Source organism: Chenopodium album, chromosome 13, assembly GCF_948465745.1.
Source record: "Chenopodium album chromosome 13, dcCheAlbu1.1, whole genome shotgun sequence".
Lineage (NCBI taxonomy): Eukaryota > Viridiplantae > Streptophyta > Magnoliopsida > Caryophyllales > Amaranthaceae > Chenopodium > Chenopodium album.
This window is the reverse complement of record NC_137846.1, coordinates 26,037,394-26,057,742: the sequence shown is the minus strand read 5'-3', so window position 1 is coordinate 26,057,742 and position 20,349 is coordinate 26,037,394. Positions and strand designations below refer to the sequence as shown.

Sequence of the window (20,349 nt, the reverse complement as noted above, 5' to 3'; positions counted from 1 at the left end):
TTCTCCAATTCTCTCAACTATTTTGTTTTTTACAATTTTTTATTCTTCAACCTACTCCACTACCTTCATATTTTATTACTTTCTCCAATTTTTTCCTAAAACTCCGCGCATGGAGAAATGGAGCAAGTATTTTAAAAACGGAGGGAGTATTAAATAACTAAGTTAGTTCTCGTGTCATGTACAATAATTTTCAATAACCATTATAAACTATCATTATAAATTTATAATTAGTTTTTTTATAAACAAAAAAAAAATTATTAATATTGTTGACAAATTTTGATCAAAATAAAGGATTTCGAAAAATATGTTAGATATAAAATGATCAAAATTATATTAAGAATTTTATTTATAACTATATATATTTGTGTTAAAGATATGCCAATTTTTTTTTTTTTTTTTTTTTTTTTTTACTTTCAGTAATTATATTTAAAAGATTAGATAATTATTTAATATAAGATTTGTTTCTTATTTCTATAATAGAATATTATTCCAAAAAAAAATGAAAAAACTAAGGACAAATCAGAAAATGACACGTGTTATTGCTAGTGTGTCTTTTAGTATATAGTTATTGATGAAACAAAATCACGATAGTACTTGTTAGAATTGTTAACACATACTTGTCCAACATTTTTATATATATATATATATATATATATATATATATATATATATATATATATATATACACACACATATATACACATTTGGAAAATTTGTAAAAAAAACCTTGCATCATTTTGCGAAAAAAAACCTTTTAAAAGCTTTTTGGCAAAAGAAAACCCAATTTTTAACATTTTAGCAAAAGAAAATCCGATTGTGATTTTTTTTTTGTTCAAGACAACCTAATACCTCTAATTATCTTGATTAATCTCTAATTTCTTCATATTAACCTCTAACTCTTACTTAACCATTTAATAATTAAATTACTTATAAATAAAAACAAAAAATCAAAAACCACCACTCTTACCACCAGCAAGCCGCCCCCTTCCTTTCCTTCTCCCATGGCAGCAGCCACTATCCCTCAACCGAGCCACCGCTCTGAATTCCCTACCCCGGCGACCCACCGCTTTGAATCCCCTAACCCCGGCGACCTACCTCCCTTTCCCATCATCGAAAACAGGGAAGCTGTCGAGCTTGAGCGTCATCGTCATCGAAATCGGAAAGCAAAATGGAATTGAGCGGCATAAGAGAGATATTGAAGGTCAACGAAGGAGTGGAAGCGAGGGCACAAATGGAATTGGAAAAGATGAGGGGTTATGACGAAAGGGAGGGTGAGAGACATGGAATTGAAGCCGGAGTTTGAGAGGATTTCGGCGGCGTAGTTTATGATTTCGCCAGAAATGGAGGTGTGTTGAGGAATGAGGAGAAAGAAAGAGAGGAGAAAGAGAGGAGAGAAAATGTTGATAGAAGTGGACACCATTGTTGAGTGTTTTTGAGGTCTCTGGTTTTTGGGAAATGCAGGTCTCGGTCGGCGGTGGAGGTGAGTCGTCGGGGGTTGCGGGTTCAACGCGGCGGCTCGGTTAGGGGAGGGGGGCTGCTGTCAGGGGAGGGGGAAAGGGATAAGGTGGTTGGCTGGTGGTAGGGGTGGTGGTTTTTGCTTTTTCTTTTTTTATAAGATAATTTAATTATTAAATAGTTAAGTGAAAGTTAAAGGTTAATTAGAAAAAATAAGAGGTTAATTAAGTGAATTAGAGGTTAATTATGTGAATTAGAGGCATCGGGTTGTCTTTTACAAAAAATTTTAACTTCGGATTTTCTTTTACGATAAAGATTTTAAAAGGTTTTTTTTCACAAAATGGTGCATTTAAAAGGTTTTTTTTTGACAAATTTGCCATAATATATATATATATATATATATATATATATATATATATATATATATATATATATATATATATATATATATATATATATATATATATATATGATAGGATCACGTGAAAATAAGTGGTAAAGGTAAACTGAAAACTAAAAACGCTGAATCAGAGCCGTAGATAACATCCGACGGCTGGGATTTCCCCCCTAATTTTCAGGCAAAAGCTCTTAGTTTCTCTCTCCTGTTTTATCGTCACGCGTTATTTCTCTCTCCTCTCTCCTCTCTCTTCTTGTTCTTACTTTCTCTCTCCTAATTTCTCGATCATGATGTTAATTTCTTAGATCGAGGTGCAATTTCTTTGATTCTTCATTAATTTCTTTATCAACGATTTATCAAGTGAGTTATTCATCTTTAATCTTGCATTATATTAGTAATTTTGTTATTTTTCTTAATTTGAAATACCTAGGTTAGATTATGAAGTTATTTCTTCTTAATTTCATGTTAACCTTTTTCTAATTTTTAAGGTTTAGCTGGAAATTGAGATTTGTTAATTAATCTTTTGATTTCTGAATTTTATTATAATTTTCTGATTTTTCCTTTTTTTTTTTTAGAAATTTTCGATTTCGGTTGAATATAGCTGTTTTGAGTTGTTTTTTGTTCAATTTATGTGGATTTATTGCCGAAGATGTACTCTTAGTTCTTCACTTTCTTTGTTGTTCTTCACCTTCTTTATTTTGAGCTGTTTTTGTTTAATGTTGCTTGATTTTACGGAGTAATAAATTATATTTTTATGCGTACTTGTTTAATTTTATCGAAGGATGTTATGAGTTTCTAATATTTAATAATAAAACTAATTTTGATATATATGATTGAATTGTTAAGTAATCTCTCTACTAATTTGGTAGATGAGTATAGAACTATGCATGTTCTGCTATAACTTGACCTTGCTGTAGATGAAGGAACAAGGTTCGTTGATAGTTTGAATATTAATTGAAAGATTAATTTGTGTTGTTTCCAATATTCATGCTTTTGATGGCTGCCGACTTGGATGGAGAGGGAATAAGGCTTAGTGCTTCACCATGTTAGAGATTGTATTTAAATTATCAATTGCATCAGTCCCCTGGCTCCCTGACATTATTTGTGAGCTATGAAGTAATTGTTTAATTTTGTCTTGATGTAAGTTACTTTGATCATTATCCACTCCACCTCATTGTACATGAACAACTAAGCTAATTAATCCATAGAGTTAGTTATAAAAATGTTGCTACATAATTTTTCTCTATAGTGGCAATTGTAGCTAATTTAATAGGTGTTCAAAACTTAGAAAGAATATCATCAGTTGCCTCTGGTCTTTTTCACTCACAAATAGCCCTTTCGAATTGCCCTGAAAAAAATCTAGCAACCTTACCATCCAATACCCATTTGGCATAGGAGATGATGTTTTGTTTAATTTTGCTTGATTCATATGCCCTCTTCTACATACCCCGGGGAGAATGTATGCTAAATGAGTGAATTGTTTCTTAGTTATTAATATCCAAGTCTTTTATCTAGTTATTATGTTGCCAAAAACCATCAAGAAATTGGGTATTTTTTGTAAAGTAATATTGTAGAAAGCTACGTGCGGCTCATATTTTTGTATATTCTCTCATTATATTAGGAGTTGATTATTATTTTATTGAAATTTGAAATCAATCTTAATTATTATGATTGGATATTAGTTTGATAATTGGTACAACCGTAATGTATCTAGTTCTATTTACTCAATATTGCAGTTTTACTATGTTGGAACTCTTGGAAGCCTATTAACTCAATTGGTCGAGCACTGTGTAATGACAGGATGTAGGTTCAAATCCTATATAGGCTTATATATAGTAATTTTTTTCTAATATTTCCTCAATATTAAGATATAGTCACGACTGTTGTAGTTAATTTTGTATATAATAGTGACTTTTATTTATATATAATTATCTCTAATGTAGTTACCATTTTTTATGTTTGGTGACCTTTATATAAATCTTGCCAAAATTGATAAAATTACCTTGCTTTTATATCTAGTGATCTTATTTTTGGATAAAGTGACTTTTTAGTGAGCGTTGCCAAATTGGATATAATTACCTTAATTTTCATATATAGTGACCTTATTCTAAGTATGGTGACCTTTATATAAATTTCATTAAATTTAATATAGTTACCTAATTTTTAAGTATAGTAACCTTTATGTAATATTATTAAAATAGATATTGTTATCTTACTTTTATATATAGTTACCTAATTTTTGTATATAGTGACCTTTTTGTAAATTGTTGTCAAAATTGTTAAAAGTACCTTATTTTTATATATAGTGACCTTATTTTTAAGTATAGTGACTTATATATATATATGTTATCAAAATTGATATGGTTACCTAATTTTTAAGTATAGTGACCTTGGCATTATTGTGATGCTAAAGAACATTTGATAGGGGTTCCGCTGAAAACATTATTGTATATAATGACCTTAGCATCATGAAAATGTTGTCAAAATTTGATATAGTTACCTCATTTTTGTAAATGTTGTCAAAATTTGATATAGTTACCTCATTTTTGTAAATGTTGTCAAAATTTGATATAGTGACCTTTATGTAAATGTTGTTAAGATTGATATAATTACCTCATTTTTGTATATTATGACCTTTGTGTAAATATCGTCAAAATTGATATAGTTACGTTATTTTTATATATAGTGACTCTATGTAAATGTCGTCAATTTAGATAAAGTTACCTTAATTTAGTATGTAGTGACCTTTAAAAGATTGAAGTGATTATATGTAATGTTGGAAAGATTTTAGGGCTTTTGAACCGTCTGATCTTTTGTACTAATAATCAATGGTTGACATTTGTTGTTTTTAGCGGAACAACCCCGTATATATATATATATATATATATATATATATATATATATATATATATATATATATATATATATATATATATATATATATATATATATATATATATATATATATATATATAAGACTAAACTTATTTTTAATGAACTAAAATTATTTTATCATATTTTCTATTATATTTGTTCTTTTAAATTACTAATATTTACTGATCAAAACTTATTTTTATTTCAGTAAAATCATTTTTATACACGGTCATTTAGTTAAATTTATGTTAAAGATAGCCATCACGACTTATCATGTACTCATATCTAATTTGTCATACCAATTGGTTGTTGGTGTAGTGGTGATTGTGACTACACTTGGTAGGGAAGACTCATGTTTGATCCCACACAACAATAATTGGAAGGGGAGTGGAACTTAATCATCCAGAATTGATCCTCGAATTCGGATTAACTCAAAGAGTGAATCGGGTGGAACAAAAAAAAAAAAAGAAAAAAAAAAGCTATTGTGTCATACTAGTATAATCGATTAAAAATTCAATTCGTAAACGATAAGCATGATTCAAAATTCAATTAGTAAATGCTAAGCACAAAGAAGTGATATAGAGGAGATACCTACACTATTTTTGCATAGTTTTTGGATTTGAATACTTTACTCACTAAGCATCAATATCAAATAAAAATACTCCGTATTATCTGATCAAATGCACGTATGCCTATTAATTCTAGTCAACGCGTCAAGTTCGGGTAAGATTTTGGATCATTATAAAATATAATTAGTGGGTCAAATTAGGTTGATTTTGGGTCGGGACAAGTCAGCTTCTTGCTCTCTCTCAAATAACTCGAGTTTGGAATGGGGTCGGATTAGGAATTGACCGATCTTTTTTTTTTTTTTTAATTTTTAAACATAAAACAGAAGGTTCAGGTAAGATTTTGGGTCATTATAAAATATAATTAGTGGGTCAAATCAGGTTGATTTTGGGTCGGGACAAGTCAGGTTCTTGCTCTCTCTCAAGTAACTCGAGTTTGGAATGGGGTTGGATTAGGAATTGACCGATCTTTTTTTTCTTTTTTCTTTTTTTTTTTTTTTTTTTTTTAACCTAAAACAGAGGAACTTATATATTACGCCATCACGGAGTAATTATAAGAGTTTACAGCCAATAGCTCCCAACTTGAGAAAAAGAGGGAACTCTTAAGAACATACTTACAGAGTAGTTACAGACATGACTCAAAAGTATGAGCGAAATATGAGGACTAAATGCACGAATTGACAGGTCGAAATGTACACAATGCATACTTCAATTCAAATTCTTAAAGAGCAAATAAAAAAATTAGGATTGTTTTTAGGAATTTAATTAAGTGGTCATCAATCTCGCATTTTCACCGAGAAGTAGCTAGTGTATTATAAAGATAAACTTGTAAGTGTAATTGAAAATAGCAAAAGAAAAAAAAAAGCATAACTTGCCAGTGTTAGCTTGCTCTTGAGAAACTTCAAGACGAGTCTTAACTTGCTCAGAAATAACCCCAACAGCAAGAAAGCCAACCCAAGCAAGTCCTTGACAAGGGAATAATCGCGTCGTCAAACGACTACACCTAGATCAAATACAATTTATACAACCTAAACAAACCTAATACGAGTATAAGGCAAGCATAGGGGTCGAACCACAGAGAACGGTTAAACACCACCAAATGTTATCGACAATTAAGCTAGTCCGGAATAGGAGATAAATAAACTAAAGTCTAAAAATGCTAAAACAAGAAATTAAACATTAAGGGAAATGGTTTAGGTATAGCATTCACTTGAACATAAACAAAAGTATAGAAGTTGAATTAATTATGAACTAAACATGCTCAAATATCGAAATAAAGGGTCCAATCTAGCCGCCTTCCGGGGTCAATTGGCTTCTCCTAACATAGCCTCTATGTTTCCACACTAGAACCATATATTAGAAGGTGCAATCAAAGAACTATCGATAGTAATGAATCTTAACTAAGTCAACTTCCGTTTCTTGTTAGCAAAGATTCACCTTTAATCAACTAACAATGTGCACTTGCAAGAAGATTAAAGAACATCAAACACATAAAGACTTTAATCACAAATAAATCAACTCTAAACCTAGAACATTCTCAAGATCCAACTACACCACAACCATCCCCTTAATGGGGAAATTACTCACTAATCATGACAATAACAAGATTAATCAACAAATAATCAAGAATCAACATGATTAACAAGCAATACCAACAACATAAACAATAATAAAAATAAAGCAAATAAAATAGAGGAGAGAGAGTTAGAGATTCTCATTGATTGAAGATGAAAGTCTACAAACAAGATGATCAATCTTCTTCTTCAAAATCCAAGCTCAACAATGGTGAAACCCTCACTTTCTCTCTCTAAACTACTCTAATCCTAAGCTAAACCTAGAGAGAGAATCTCTCCTCAAAACTAGGGAAAAAAAATCTAAAAGAATGAAGTTCTCTTTTACAAAACAAGCCCCGCAATATATAAAGAATCGCGCAAAAACGCTGAACTGGACCCGCTGTGCGCCCGCGCAAGGATCTGTGCGCCCGCGCATGGTAGCTGTGCGCCCGCGCGTGCGCCCTCGCAGCGGTCTGTGCGCCCTCGCAGCGGCCTGCGCTCCCTCGCAGCAGCCTGCGCGCCCGCGCAAAGTAGCTGCGCGCCCGCGCATTTGTGGGTTGCGCGGCTAGTTCTTAGGTGTGCGCGCCCGCACGGTGTGGGTGTGCGCCCGCGCACATGTCGCGCACAGGCCGCGCAAAACTTTCTGCCTCGATTCTGCAATTTCGCCAATTTTGCGCGGGTTCTCACAGGGCTGCGCGCCCGCACATTATTTGCGCCCTTGCACCTTGCTTTCTTCGATTCTTCTCTCATGCTTCCTTGGCTTCTTCTTTGCAATCCAAGACTTCAAATACCTAAGCACAAACACCAAGGGAAGCAATAAGGTATAGGGAACGGTGCAAACACACAATGAAGGCAAGCATACAACAATATACGCGATTTCATTAAAATCACATCGAGACATGTATGCACGCATTATTTGAACAAAACAACTACAAAACACCCTAAGACAAGCTAAAACAAGGCATAAACACTATCCTAGGAGTGACATAAATGTCACTCATCAAATTCCCCCAAGCTAAACCTTTGCTCGTCCTCGAGCAAAGCTAGAGCAAAAGAGAACAAGAGGAAATTATTGAAAGCAAAAGAAACAAAATAGAAACAAGGAGAAAGAATGTACACTAACTCACTGTCGTAGGAATCACGGTTGTTTTTAGCTACAACAAGCCCTTAAAACCCCAAAGTCGCCTATGAGGACGAGTGAGGTCTCGTGAGGGTTTCCCAAGAGCTTAACCCACAACTCTTGACAAAAACCAAGGCAAGGCAACAAAAACCAAAGGTAAAGAAAAAGAAACACGAAAAGAAAAAGCAAAACACAAGCTCATATACGGACAAGAGATAAGGACAAGTACTAATGAATGCAAACCTTTCTAAATGGACAAATGTATGCACGTTCCAAGATGTCAATGGTTGATTGAAACATAACATATGCTAAGCATAGAGAACTACTTAGGACTCAATCCACCCTAGCCCCAACCAATCGGGCCACGTTCTCTCTACTAGCTTCAAATCAACCCTTAAGCTAGCTTCTCAAGATTCCACGAAGGAACCGGAAAAAGATAAAGAAATGAAAAACTTTGAGAAGGTAATCCCGACGTCTCAACTATGCATACTCTTTCCATAGGTTTGAGGTCTATCTCCCTCCACCGTTCTTTTGACCTAACCCACTAGAGTCTAAGGGTCTTTTTATTGGTTGTAACGTAAGGCTAAGGGTTAAGGCGAGGTAAAAATTTAAAATTTGGTGAAATTTCCTAAGTGAAGCAAAAAGTGCGGCCGACACTCAAAAATAACTCAAGAATTCACTAAATATCAAGCAAAAATACCACTAATGCCATTCCCCAAAGCTTATTCAACACTAACACACAAAATTCCCCCCAAGCTTGAACAAAGCATTGTCCTCAATGCTTAAACTAAGGAAGAAAATGAAACCAACTAAAATATTTTTGTTGTTTTTGTTTTTTTTTTTTTTAACTTTATTCAATGTCCTTGCCTTTTTAACTTTGGACGGCTTTTTCTTGAAACTTCATTTGATTTCCATAAATTTGCATATTACTTTACAAGCTCAACTCTAACCAAATCTCAAAATGCATCTTGTCTATGATCAACAACTCAAAACTCAAACCTCACATGCCAATGCTTCACTAACTAAAAGGTTGGTAAACATAGGCCATTAGGTTTGTAATGTGGTTTAAACAAGAGCGGGAAACATAAGGCTCAAATTGGTTAGCAAGTAGGTTTATGCAAAATAGAAAATCAAATTTGTAACAAAATAAAAAGAAGATAAAGAAAAATGAGAAAGAAATGCCCTTTTCCTCCCCTAGAGTGCTTCGGTCACGATCTTGGGAACTATAAGTCAAAACAAGGATCAAGACATGCATAGCTAAGGATCCAAATGCGCCACACAACAAAGTGATGAAGGCTAGAACAATGTTACCTCACACGGGATTATAACTAAGCAAATACCAACCAAGGGTGCCAAATCCACTATAGAGAGCAACACCATCTTACCACATACCCGCGAACTAGGGCTTCATGGCGCCCTAAAAGTTCTTAACCCGGCTACCTTAGCATGTAATATCCTAGAGTCAACCAATGACACTCTCAAACCGTGCACACATTAACCACTTAGGAATAAAGGCATTCAAGAGTAAACAAATCCAAAAGATATAATGTCCAAAATAAGTACAAACAAAACACATTTTGCTAAACTTGCCTTGAAGTAAACAAAAATCTTTTTGGATTTTCCAAAAGCATGAAAAACATGGAAATGCATATACTCAAGTGCATGACATGTATGAATCAACATCCCACCAAACATGATAGAATACCCTCCCCCAAGCTTGAATGAAACCAAGCTCTCAAATCATAAACGATGAAACCAAGGAGGGGAAAACAAGGAAAAATTAATCCAACATTACCAACACATGATCTTCAAGTCACAATAAGTAAGAGAGAGAGAGAGGGAAAAGAAGGATATTACCGGATATGGGATAAATGCAAAATCACACAAAAAACCCGAAATAACCTCATATGAGCCACAATCTCTACAAATAAGGCTTGAATTCCACATGATAGGTAAGTTGAGGCACATTTCCTTGATTCTTGATCATCACCAATGCGCAAGAGTATATCAAGTTGTGTACCTAGCAAGGAACACAAACACGTCCATGAGAGAAAATCTAATCTAAAAACAAAAGAAAATGAAAGCAATAAAACACGGGTTACTTCCCGCAAAGGCTTGTTTAACGTCTAAGCGAGACCGCTCTAGGAAATAATAATTCAACGCACGCAAGAGCTTGTCAAATGCACTACTACACATTTCATGGGGGTGTAAATAGGCAAATGACGGAATAAGGACGTGCAACAAAATTATTGCACGTAAGTGAAGAGGGAGATGCCAAAAGAAAGAAGAAGAAGGATCGAAAGGAAACTCAAGAAAGTAAGAAGTAGAAGAAGGAAAAGAAGAATGGAAAGAAAAGGAAAAAGGCAAATCCTCATCACAAAATTTTTTTTTTGCAAAATTCCTCTTATCCTCAACAATGATGGAAGGAGGGACATGAAAATCATCCATAGAGGGCGGCTCCCCAATAGGCTCTTTGAGATAGGAAGGGAGAGAAATAGGGTAAGAAAGGATGTGGTCAAACCTTAGAGAAAAAGGGGTATGAGAAACGGGAAAAGGGGTAGCTACTCCCTCACCACAAGGCCTCACATCGCCAATGAGGGCATGAAAATCAATCATAGAGTCCTCAAACGAAGGGCACTCACGATCTACACCTCCCTCAAGCTCAAAAACTCCAAGGGAATCAACCTTATCCTCCTTTTCACCACAATAGACAACTTTTCCTTCAACTATCTCAAAACCCAAGGTCCCAAAATCATGCATGAATGGAGGTAGATTCATCTCAAACTCATCTAAGTCCCAAGAAGCGTTCTCGATGAAATCATCCAATAATCTATAAGTCCTCATATGACTCTCGAAAAATATGTGGGACATTACCTCAAAAGAGTCTATATACTCGTAGATTGAAGGGTCACAAACATACACTTGAGACTTATCAAGATGGGAAAGAGAATTAGGATTTTCAAAATCAACACTCTCTTCATTCTCTACTCCTTCACCATCACTTGAATGCTCTCTAATGGGATCCTCACTCATATGGGGAAGAGAAGAAGAAGGAAGGGCATTTTCTTGAGAGTTGGCTAATTGGAGAATTTGGCTCTCAAGCATCTTCATTCTAGCTTCCACCTCCCTATTCTCAACTTCCCTCTCCCTATTCTCAACTTCCCTCATCTCGTTATACCTCTCCATCATCTCCATTATCTTCATTATCTTCTCTTCCTTCAAATTTTCCATAGAATTACCCTCATAAAAGGATTCATTAGGAGCATAAGGGAAATCATTTGGAGCCATGTAAGAAAAAGAAGATGAGGAGGGAGGATCATTCACATTATAAACATGAGCATCATCATATTGGGGAAAGGGGGCATAATCAAGCAAATGAGATTCATCATCAACAATAGGAGAAAAAGAGTTGAAATCACTTGTATTAGGTTCACATATAGGATCACAAGACAAATCATGGGGATTCATGCCACCAATAAAACTATTATCACATTGAGAATCAAAATTAGCAACATTACATGCCCTATTGCGTACATCCTTAGCGAACCGTACAAAAAAGCTCCAAGCATTATGAACCGTTAATGCTTGAAATTCACCATTAAACCTACTTTCAACTTCATATCTCGTTTGTTCATTCATGCCACAATAACAAATCTCACAAGCTTCACAAGGATTACAACTATTATAGTTCAAAAACTCTACAAGTCTATGGAAATAGACATAAAAAGGCTCACCATCATATTGAGGAAAAGAAAAACGTGCCATTTTTCATCAACAAAAACAAAACAAAGAGAAAAAAAATAAATCAAAGGAAAAATATATACAATGGACTAGTCTCAATAAGATAACACAACGGTAATGGAAGCCGTTCCCCGGCAACGGCGCCAATTTTGACAAGGGAATAATCGCGTCGTCAAACGACTACACCTAGATCAAATACAATTTATACAACCTAAACAAACCTAATACGAGTATAAGGCAAGCATAGGGGTCGAACCACAGAGAACGGTTAAACACCACCAAATGTTATCGACAATTAAGCTAGTCCGGAATAGGAGATAAATAAACTAAAGTCTAAAAATGCTAAAACAAGAAATTAAACATTAAGGGAAATGGTTTAGGTATAGCATTCACTTGAACATAAACAAAAGTATAGAAGTTGAATTAATTATGAACTAAACATGCTCAAATATCGAAATAAAGGGTCCAATCTAGCCGCCTTCCGGGGTCAATTGGCTTCTCCTAACATAGCCTCTATGTTTCCACACTAGAACCATATATTAGAAGGTGCAATCAAAGAACTATCGATAGTAATGAATCTTAACTAAGTCAACTTCCGTTTCTTGTTAGCAAAGATTCACCTTTAATCAACTAACAATGTGCACTTGCAAGAAGATTAAAGAACATCAAACACATAAAGACTTTAATCACAAATAAATCAACTCTAAACCTAGAACATTCTCAAGATCCAACTACACCACAACCATCCCCTTAATGGGGAAATTACTCACTAATCATGACAATAACAAGATTAATCAACAAATAATCAAGAATCAACATGATTAACAAGCAATACCAACAACATAAACAATAATAAAAATAAAGCAAATAAAATAGAGGAGAGAGAGTTAGAGATTCTCATTGATTGAAGATGAAAGTCTACAAACAAGATGATCAATCTTCTTCTTCAAAATCCAAGCTCAACAATGGTGAAACCCTCACTTTCTCTCTCTAAACTACTCTAATCCTAAGCTAAACCTAGAGAGAGAATCTCTCCTCAAAACTAGGGAAAAAAAATCTAAAAGAATGAAGTTCTCTTTTACAAAACAAGCCCCGCAATATATAAAGAATCGCGCAAAAACGCTGAACTGGACCCGCTGTGCGCCCGCGCAAGGATCTGTGCGCCCGCGCATGGTAGCTGTGCGCCCGCGCGTGCGCCCTCGCAGCGGTCTGTGCGCCCTCGCAGCGGCCTGCGCTCCCTCGCAGCAGCCTGCGCGCCCGCGCAAAGTAGCTGCGCGCCCGCGCATTTGTGGGTTGCGCGGCTAGTTCTTAGGTGTGCGCGCCCGCACGGTGTGGGTGTGCGCCCGCGCACATGTCGCGCACAGGCCGCGCAAAACTTTCTGCCTCGATTCTGCAATTTCGCCAATTTTGCGCGGGTTCTCACAGGGCTGCGCGCCCGCACATTATTTGCGCCCTTGCACCTTGCTTTCTTCGATTCTTCTCTCATGCTTCCTTGGCTTCTTCTTTGCAATCCAAGACTTCAAATACCTAAGCACAAACACCAAGGGAAGCAATAAGGTATAGGGAACGGTGCAAACACACAATGAAGGCAAGCATACAACAATATACGCGATTTCATTAAAATCACATCGAGACATGTATGCACGCATTATTTGAACAAAACAACTACAAAACACCCTAAGACAAGCTAAAACAAGGCATAAACACTATCCTAGGAGTGACATAAATGTCACTCATCAGTCCTGCGCCGAGGCCGAAACGCCGGGTCAAGGAAGAAGCTATCCAATCAGTTGAATCTGCAGTGGTTGAACCCTTAACATTATCATTCTTAATACTGGTATTATTATTAGTTTCCAATACTTTTGGTGTAATTGGCTTCTCTAAGGAACTTGAGCTTAGTTGAGGTGTTTGAGAAAGCGGAGTGGTTGGTGGTTGAGGTGGTGGTGTTTTTGAACATGGTGATAGTTGGCGTGTTCGTGAGAGTGGGGTGGAAAGAAATGGTGGTGATGCAAAGGAAGAGGAAGCCATTTTATATTGATAAATTGAACAAGTATTGATGATGTTTAAGATTTTCTTTCTTTATTTATTTGTTTATGTTTTATTGTATTGAAGATGATTTTTGATGAGATGATAAGAAGGGTGTCCAAATGACCACACATATGGGTCACTTTCTTGTGAACCCACCTTATCAATTAGGGAAGGAGAAATATATAATGGCTATCAACCAATGCATATATGCAACGCAATAGGGTCTATCTGTCTTAATCAAAACAATAGGATGGCATGGCATAGTAATTAAATACTCCATTCGTTTTGTAATAATTATAATACTAGACATTTCAGACAAAATACTAGTTAGGGGTGCTTATGATGCGAGTCGAGTTCGAGTTTTGGGGTAGCTCAACTCGTGTTTTGACCGAGTCGATCGTTGACTGAGTCGATCTCGAGTAGCTTTTATTTAGTGTAACACTAGTATAGTACCCGTGCAATTGCACGGTTTTGAGAGTTGAAATATATAATCTCACAAAATCAAAACTAAAGCTAGAAAGTTAGCTTAACGCATAATAGTGATATTTTTTACATTATTTATTATTGATTCATTCACAATAATATGTACCCATCTTATCATGGTAAGACATATCACAATTTTAATTCAATATTGAATTAAAAAAAAAAATTAGAGATATAAAAAGGTTTATGACCTTTACACATTATTTTACTTTTTAGATTAGAATTAATTAATCTTATCCATTCATATATCTCATATATTACCTTATGTGTACTTTTGGTTTAATCAACCTATTAAAATACTCTATTCGTTTCTTAATGTGGTCTCAAAATTTTAAATCAGGTATTTAAGTAATCCCCGCCAAGATAAATAAAAATTAGCTTGTTATGAATAACAATTATCCATTTAATGAAGGGGGATTTTATTGTGTGGCTAGCTACACTGTGTGGTCGGGGTTACTCGAGTTACTCGGTTAGGGATTACTCAAGTTACCCCTGACCAATTAAGTAACCCTCGGGTAACCCCTGACCGAGTAATTTATGACCCCTCGAGTAACCTTGACTGAACCCCTCAAGTAATACCTTATCAAACCCTTCAAGTAACCCCTGACCGAGTAACTCGATTAACCCTTAATCAAGTAACTAGAGAAACCCCAGCCACACCGTGTGGCTAGCTACATATAAAACTTTTGTTTAAAGAAAACCTTATGCTTTGTATCTATTTGAGATCGTATACTTTACATTATAAAACTATACATCCCTATCTTTTTAAAAGTATGAGTAAACTTTTATGAATAGTGTTGAGACTATTATGCCCCTAAAAATGATTAGTTATGTATTTACCCCTTTTAAAAGTATGACCATACTTTGTGAATAGTGTTTAGAGATTATGTCCCTAAAATGTTTATTTACATATTTTCCTCATTAATGTTAATTGTTTTTTTTAAAACTCTTAAAAATAGTGTGTGGACATTTATACCCCTAAAAATATTTGTTAACATATTTTCCCTCATTAACGCTACTAACAACGTCAAACCGAAAAAACTTCTGAACATGGGATGAGCGCGTTAGCCGCTTTAGTAATTTTTTTATTAAAATACAATTACCTCTAAGAAGATCTTAATCATAGAAAATTGTATTATATTAATCATAATGAGGTCTTGAATGTCTTCATTCACAAAAATTAGCAATCGTTCAACATACTTGAACCATAACGTAGTTTTCAATTTGTTTTTCCTATCAATAATATGAAAGAAACCAATAACTTTAAGTAAAATTCAATTTATTATAAAAATAAATTATATACAATAAATTATCTCCATGTTGATCTTTTATCTAAAGTGGCAACTTGTAATTTGGTGTAGAACCTTTCGGCTCATTTGTCTTCTCACATATTCCCGTAATCGGTTTCAATTACATCTAATACATCCAAAAAAATATATTAATTACTACCTCCATTTCATAAAATCTGCAAAAAACCTATGTTGCACGATTTCCAAGACAAAATTTGACAAATGTAGATTAACAAAAGTAAGGATAGGTAATTAAGGGTAAAAAAAAGTGGGATGATTTGATTAAACCACCCACCGACATCCAGAACCTCTGCTCCCACCAAGCCACCCACCATAATGTCCACCCCAGCACCCAGAATGACCACTCTACCACTGCCAACACCCACATACTCCACCAGCAGCAGGACAATTTGAACGCACAAACACCTTTGCCACCCTATACCCACCCTCTCACCACCACAAGATCCGAAACCCCCACGCACCCTAACCACCGTATACCCACCCTACCCAACTCACAATCACCAAAAACCCACCGTTTAACGACCTTCTCACGCACCACCACCAAGATCTGAAACCCCCACGCACCATAACCACCAAAAAACCCGGCCTCACCATTTTTCAAGGAGCGACGACATTGACAAGGAAAGTAAGGAGACGACGACTTTGAAAAAGGGAGGAGAAAGCGCCGGCGGCTGCCACGAGTAAGAGGGGCGTGCGGCAATCAAGGGTATTTGAAACCCGGCCTACCTCACCACCACCATCAAATTGAAACCCGGCCTCACCACCATCAAGAATCGAAACCCCACCTCGCCACCACGATCTGAAATGTGTCACCTTCAATACCATGATATGAAATGCACCACCACCACGAGAGAAGAGATGGTGCGGTGAATCTGAGTGGTGGTGGTGGTGCGGTGGATCTTAGTGGTGGTGGTACGGTGAGAGAAGAGAGAACAGAGGATATGGCTGGTGCTGGTGGTGGTTGAGAGGGAGGAGAGAGAAAAATTGGTGTTGTTGTTGGTGGATATATGGTTGTGAGGAAGGAGAGAGAATGTAGGTTAGGGTTTTAATTATGGATCAATTAATTTAAGGTAAAGGGTTAATATGTTGTTTATTGAAGTTAAGTAAAATTTAGTAAGGGTATGGTGGTAATTTTACACAAAAAAATTTACTAAAAGAGGAAACTTTTGGTATGTTGCACATAATGTGTAGTTTCCGTTTTGGGAAATTGTTGCAGATTTTATGAAACGGAGGTAGTATAATAAATTAAATTTTTAAACAAACAGGCATTAAAAGGGACATAACTGTGATGTCTGTGAAATTTACCGACTAAATAAATGTCATTTAACTGTTTTTCTAATATTTCATGAAAAGGAACTAAATCCAATTCTTGTAGGAAGAGTCCAAATTCTTTGCAATCTTTGATCGAAGTTTTATAAAAAAAATATTGATTTTGTAACTATGACCAGTTGCACTATACTTTCCAAATAATTTCCCTACTCTAAAGTTAGAAAAATGATGCAATCAGGTTAAAAACCATTCACAAGTTTTTCAAATTGCTGAATTATCATCGTTTGTTTTATACTGGCTTACATCTTTGATCCTGCAATAAAATTGGACTCTGTAGTACATAAATATATCTAAATAATAGAAACGCGTTATTTGTTTGAATAAAGTACGGAGCAAGAAAAATAAATTTGTACCGACATTTTCATCAACCAAAACAAACTCAAATGAACTGGCAATTTTAGGTTAGTCTGGAACGTACCAAAGTCTCACAATCTTAAATTTGATCTTTCAATTTTCTTTAAGAGAAGTGACATCGTTAATCATGATGTATGTCATTTAGAATTTAATGGTACAAAATACAAACTTTTTGTTTTTGTTCCTTTTTTATATTAGGGTGATAAGATAGATATATATATAAAGTTAAATATGGTCTATTAATGTGATAGTGGAATATTAACATTTTACTAAAAATTTACTTAAAAATTTGTCAATTATATGATTGTGCTATCAAGATGTTACTAAAAAAATATCTACGAAAATGTTTTGGCAATGAGGCTTAGTGCATATCAACTTATGAATTCAAAGATGGTAATTAACAAATTTATTAAATATTTATGTGATAGTGGAATATTAACATGTTATATTAATGTGATTATATATCAAATCTTTCAGTGTAATAAGGAATTTTATCATCAAATAAACTAAGGTTAGTACCAGATTTAATATATACTAAAATAGTTGATTTAATAAAATCAACTATATTATGTGCAATTGCAACGTCATTAATACGACTATGTACAAAGTCAACTAATATTTTAAAAAATTTACAAATACATAATATTTTACAAATAGATAGTTATTAAAATTTATATTAATGTGATAATATATCAAAACTATTTAATTATACATAAGTTCATGGCATGTCAAGATGTTATTTTGGTAGTGAATTTCAGTGTATATCAAGGATAATAATATATCGCATGAATACCTAACTTATGTTAAAAATTCCTACTTTGTTATTTTGGGATTTTGGCAGTAAATTTTAGTGGCATATCAAGATGTTACTAAAAATTTAATACAAAGATCTACTAACTTACTTTAAGTTTGATATTTGTCTTAAAAAATGCTTAATAGTTAGTAAAGATTAAATTGATTAATATTTTGGAAAGATTTACTTCTTTAAGGAAAAAAAAAATATTATATAAGATCAATTAATAATATTCTTGTACATTTTCTTCAAAAAAAAATATTCTAGTATATATGTGATATTTTTATTATATATGCATAATTATTTATAGGAAATAAAAGGTCGTAAAAAATATTGGGTGAACTAATTGCTTTATTAGAGATAACTGTAAAAGGGCGGTAAATTTTTTAATAATAAGGTGACACGTGGAGCTATTGTTTTGAGCGCCCTCTGTTTTAGTATAGTTATATATTTGTTCCTTCTCATTAATATTGTATTACAAGAAATATACATGTGATGATTTGAGTACATATTATATAAATATTAAATTTATTAATTATTTTTGAAAAATAAAGTTTTTGAATCTTAATATTTTAATTTTATAAAATATGAAGTATAATAATGTATAAAGTGATTCGAGTTTCTCACGAGTTTTCAAGTCGAGTATTGAGCTAATCGACTTGACTCATTAACATTTCAAGTCAATCTCGAGCTCAAGTCGAGCTCACTCGAGTCGAGTTTTGACCAAGTCGAGCTTGGGTAGCTCGCGAGTTGTCTCGTTTCATAAGCACTCTTAGTACTAGTGGATGGTGGTTGGGCTTCGGTCTGGAACTGCTAAAGGTGATTGTACAGTGGCAAACGTAACTTCCATCGAGAGTGACTCAAGAAAACCCCTTTCTGATACTTGAGTAAGTAAAAGTAGGGTGAAAGAACAGATTGTTTAACCACTTTTTGGTTGTAAATAATTTGGATACTTACTATAATTGTACAAATTGGGCTAAGTGAGAGTTGTTCCAATCAATGGTTTATCGGCTGAAGGAAGCTCTAGGATTAGTGGTGTCATTGTGGTGACATAGGGCTTAATGCGTGTAATAATCCTAATTTAATGGTGAACCTGGGAGATAGAAAGCTCAACTGAGATATCCCATACAACTAGCCCTCCATGAGATGGTATGAGATTATGAGGTGACTAATGCCAACTCTTTTCAATTATTACCTCAACGTTACTGTTCAATCATTTGGTCTAATGGAGTCCTCCCCATTCAACTAGCCTCCCAAGTCTTAGCATTGTCTCAACCAGGGTGTTTCCGAGATTTTCGAGGCCTTGTGCTAACTACAATAATAAGGCCCAGTAAAGTTGTTAAAAGACAACTAGTTGATGTAAGATTACATCATCATCATCATCAAAATTAGAATATTTTTTATTCGAAATTATTACATCAATTATATTAAAAAAACTATTTATTTTCAGAGAAGGTTTTGCGTGCGGAAGGACGCATGAATTGTTTGGTGCGGGAAACTTGGCTGATATATTTTACTCGTTGGCTGATATGTTTCATGTGTTGGCTAATATGTTTCATTTGTTGGCTGATATGGGTTTTGTGTTGGCTAATATATTTCTTTTGTTGGCTGATATATATTTTTTCCCCTTTTGTTGGCTGATATCAGACGTAATTTGGCTTATATGTTTCTTTAGTTGGCTGATATATTTATTTTATTGGCTGATATGTATATTTTAATTGTTGGATTATATGTTTCATTTGTTGGCTTATATAATTATTTTGTTGGCTTACATGTTGTTTTTGTTTGCTGATTTCATCTTTTTGTTGGCTAATATGCATCCTTTGTTGGCTGATATAGTCATCTGTTGGATGTTATACTCTTCTTGTTGGCTGATATACTCATATACTCCATCCTCTTGTTAGCTGTTATGTATATTTTGTTGGCTGATACGTTTTTATTAATGTCTTTAATATTGACTGATACAAAATATTACTTTTATTAGCTGATATAGAAATTATATACAAGTACAAATTATTTTAATTTCATTCTCTCTCCTCTTTTCCCCTCTTCCTCTCTTTCTTTTTCTCTCCTCTTAGCAGCTTCTGTTATCCCCCGTATTTTTAATATATTTATTTATTATTTATACAAATATTTTTATTTCGATTCTATAGTATGAATTATTTTGATGTAAAAGTAATAAGATTTACATTATTATTAAACTAAAACTATTAAGTTTTTGGTTGAAATCAAAATTCCCTTTTAAGTTTAGTAGCCCAATACTTAAATTTTACTCAAGCCCAAATCACATAATTCTTATTCCTAATAAAATTAGGAAACTAAGGTCTAAATAAAAAACCCCAAAAA

At 34.2% G+C, this 20,349-nt stretch overlaps 1 protein-coding gene and 1 long non-coding RNA gene across 2 annotated transcripts in view; one reads left to right on the top strand and one right to left on the bottom strand.

Moving 5' to 3' along the window:
• LOC145574716 (peptidyl-prolyl cis-trans isomerase FKBP17-2, chloroplastic-like) overlaps positions 1-13,884 on the bottom strand; it is a 29,545-nt gene extending 15,661 nt beyond the window's left edge. Inside the window, exons 1-2 of the mRNA XM_081632563.1 lie at positions 13,451-13,884; positions 6,170-6,259 (exon numbers count right to left, since the gene is read on the bottom strand). Of these exons, the coding sequence (XP_081488689.1) occupies positions 6,170-6,259; positions 13,451-13,734 (374 nt within the window). The 5' untranslated portion in view covers positions 13,735-13,884. The remainder of the gene's footprint in view (positions 1-6,169; positions 6,260-13,450) is intronic.
• On the top strand, positions 2,078-3,830 carry LOC145576546 (uncharacterized). Its single transcript, XR_014098433.1, has 2 exons — positions 2,078-2,212; positions 3,589-3,830. It is a non-coding gene; the product is annotated as an uncharacterized LOC145576546 (long non-coding RNA).
• Positions 13,885-20,349: the final 6,465 nt, after the last annotated feature.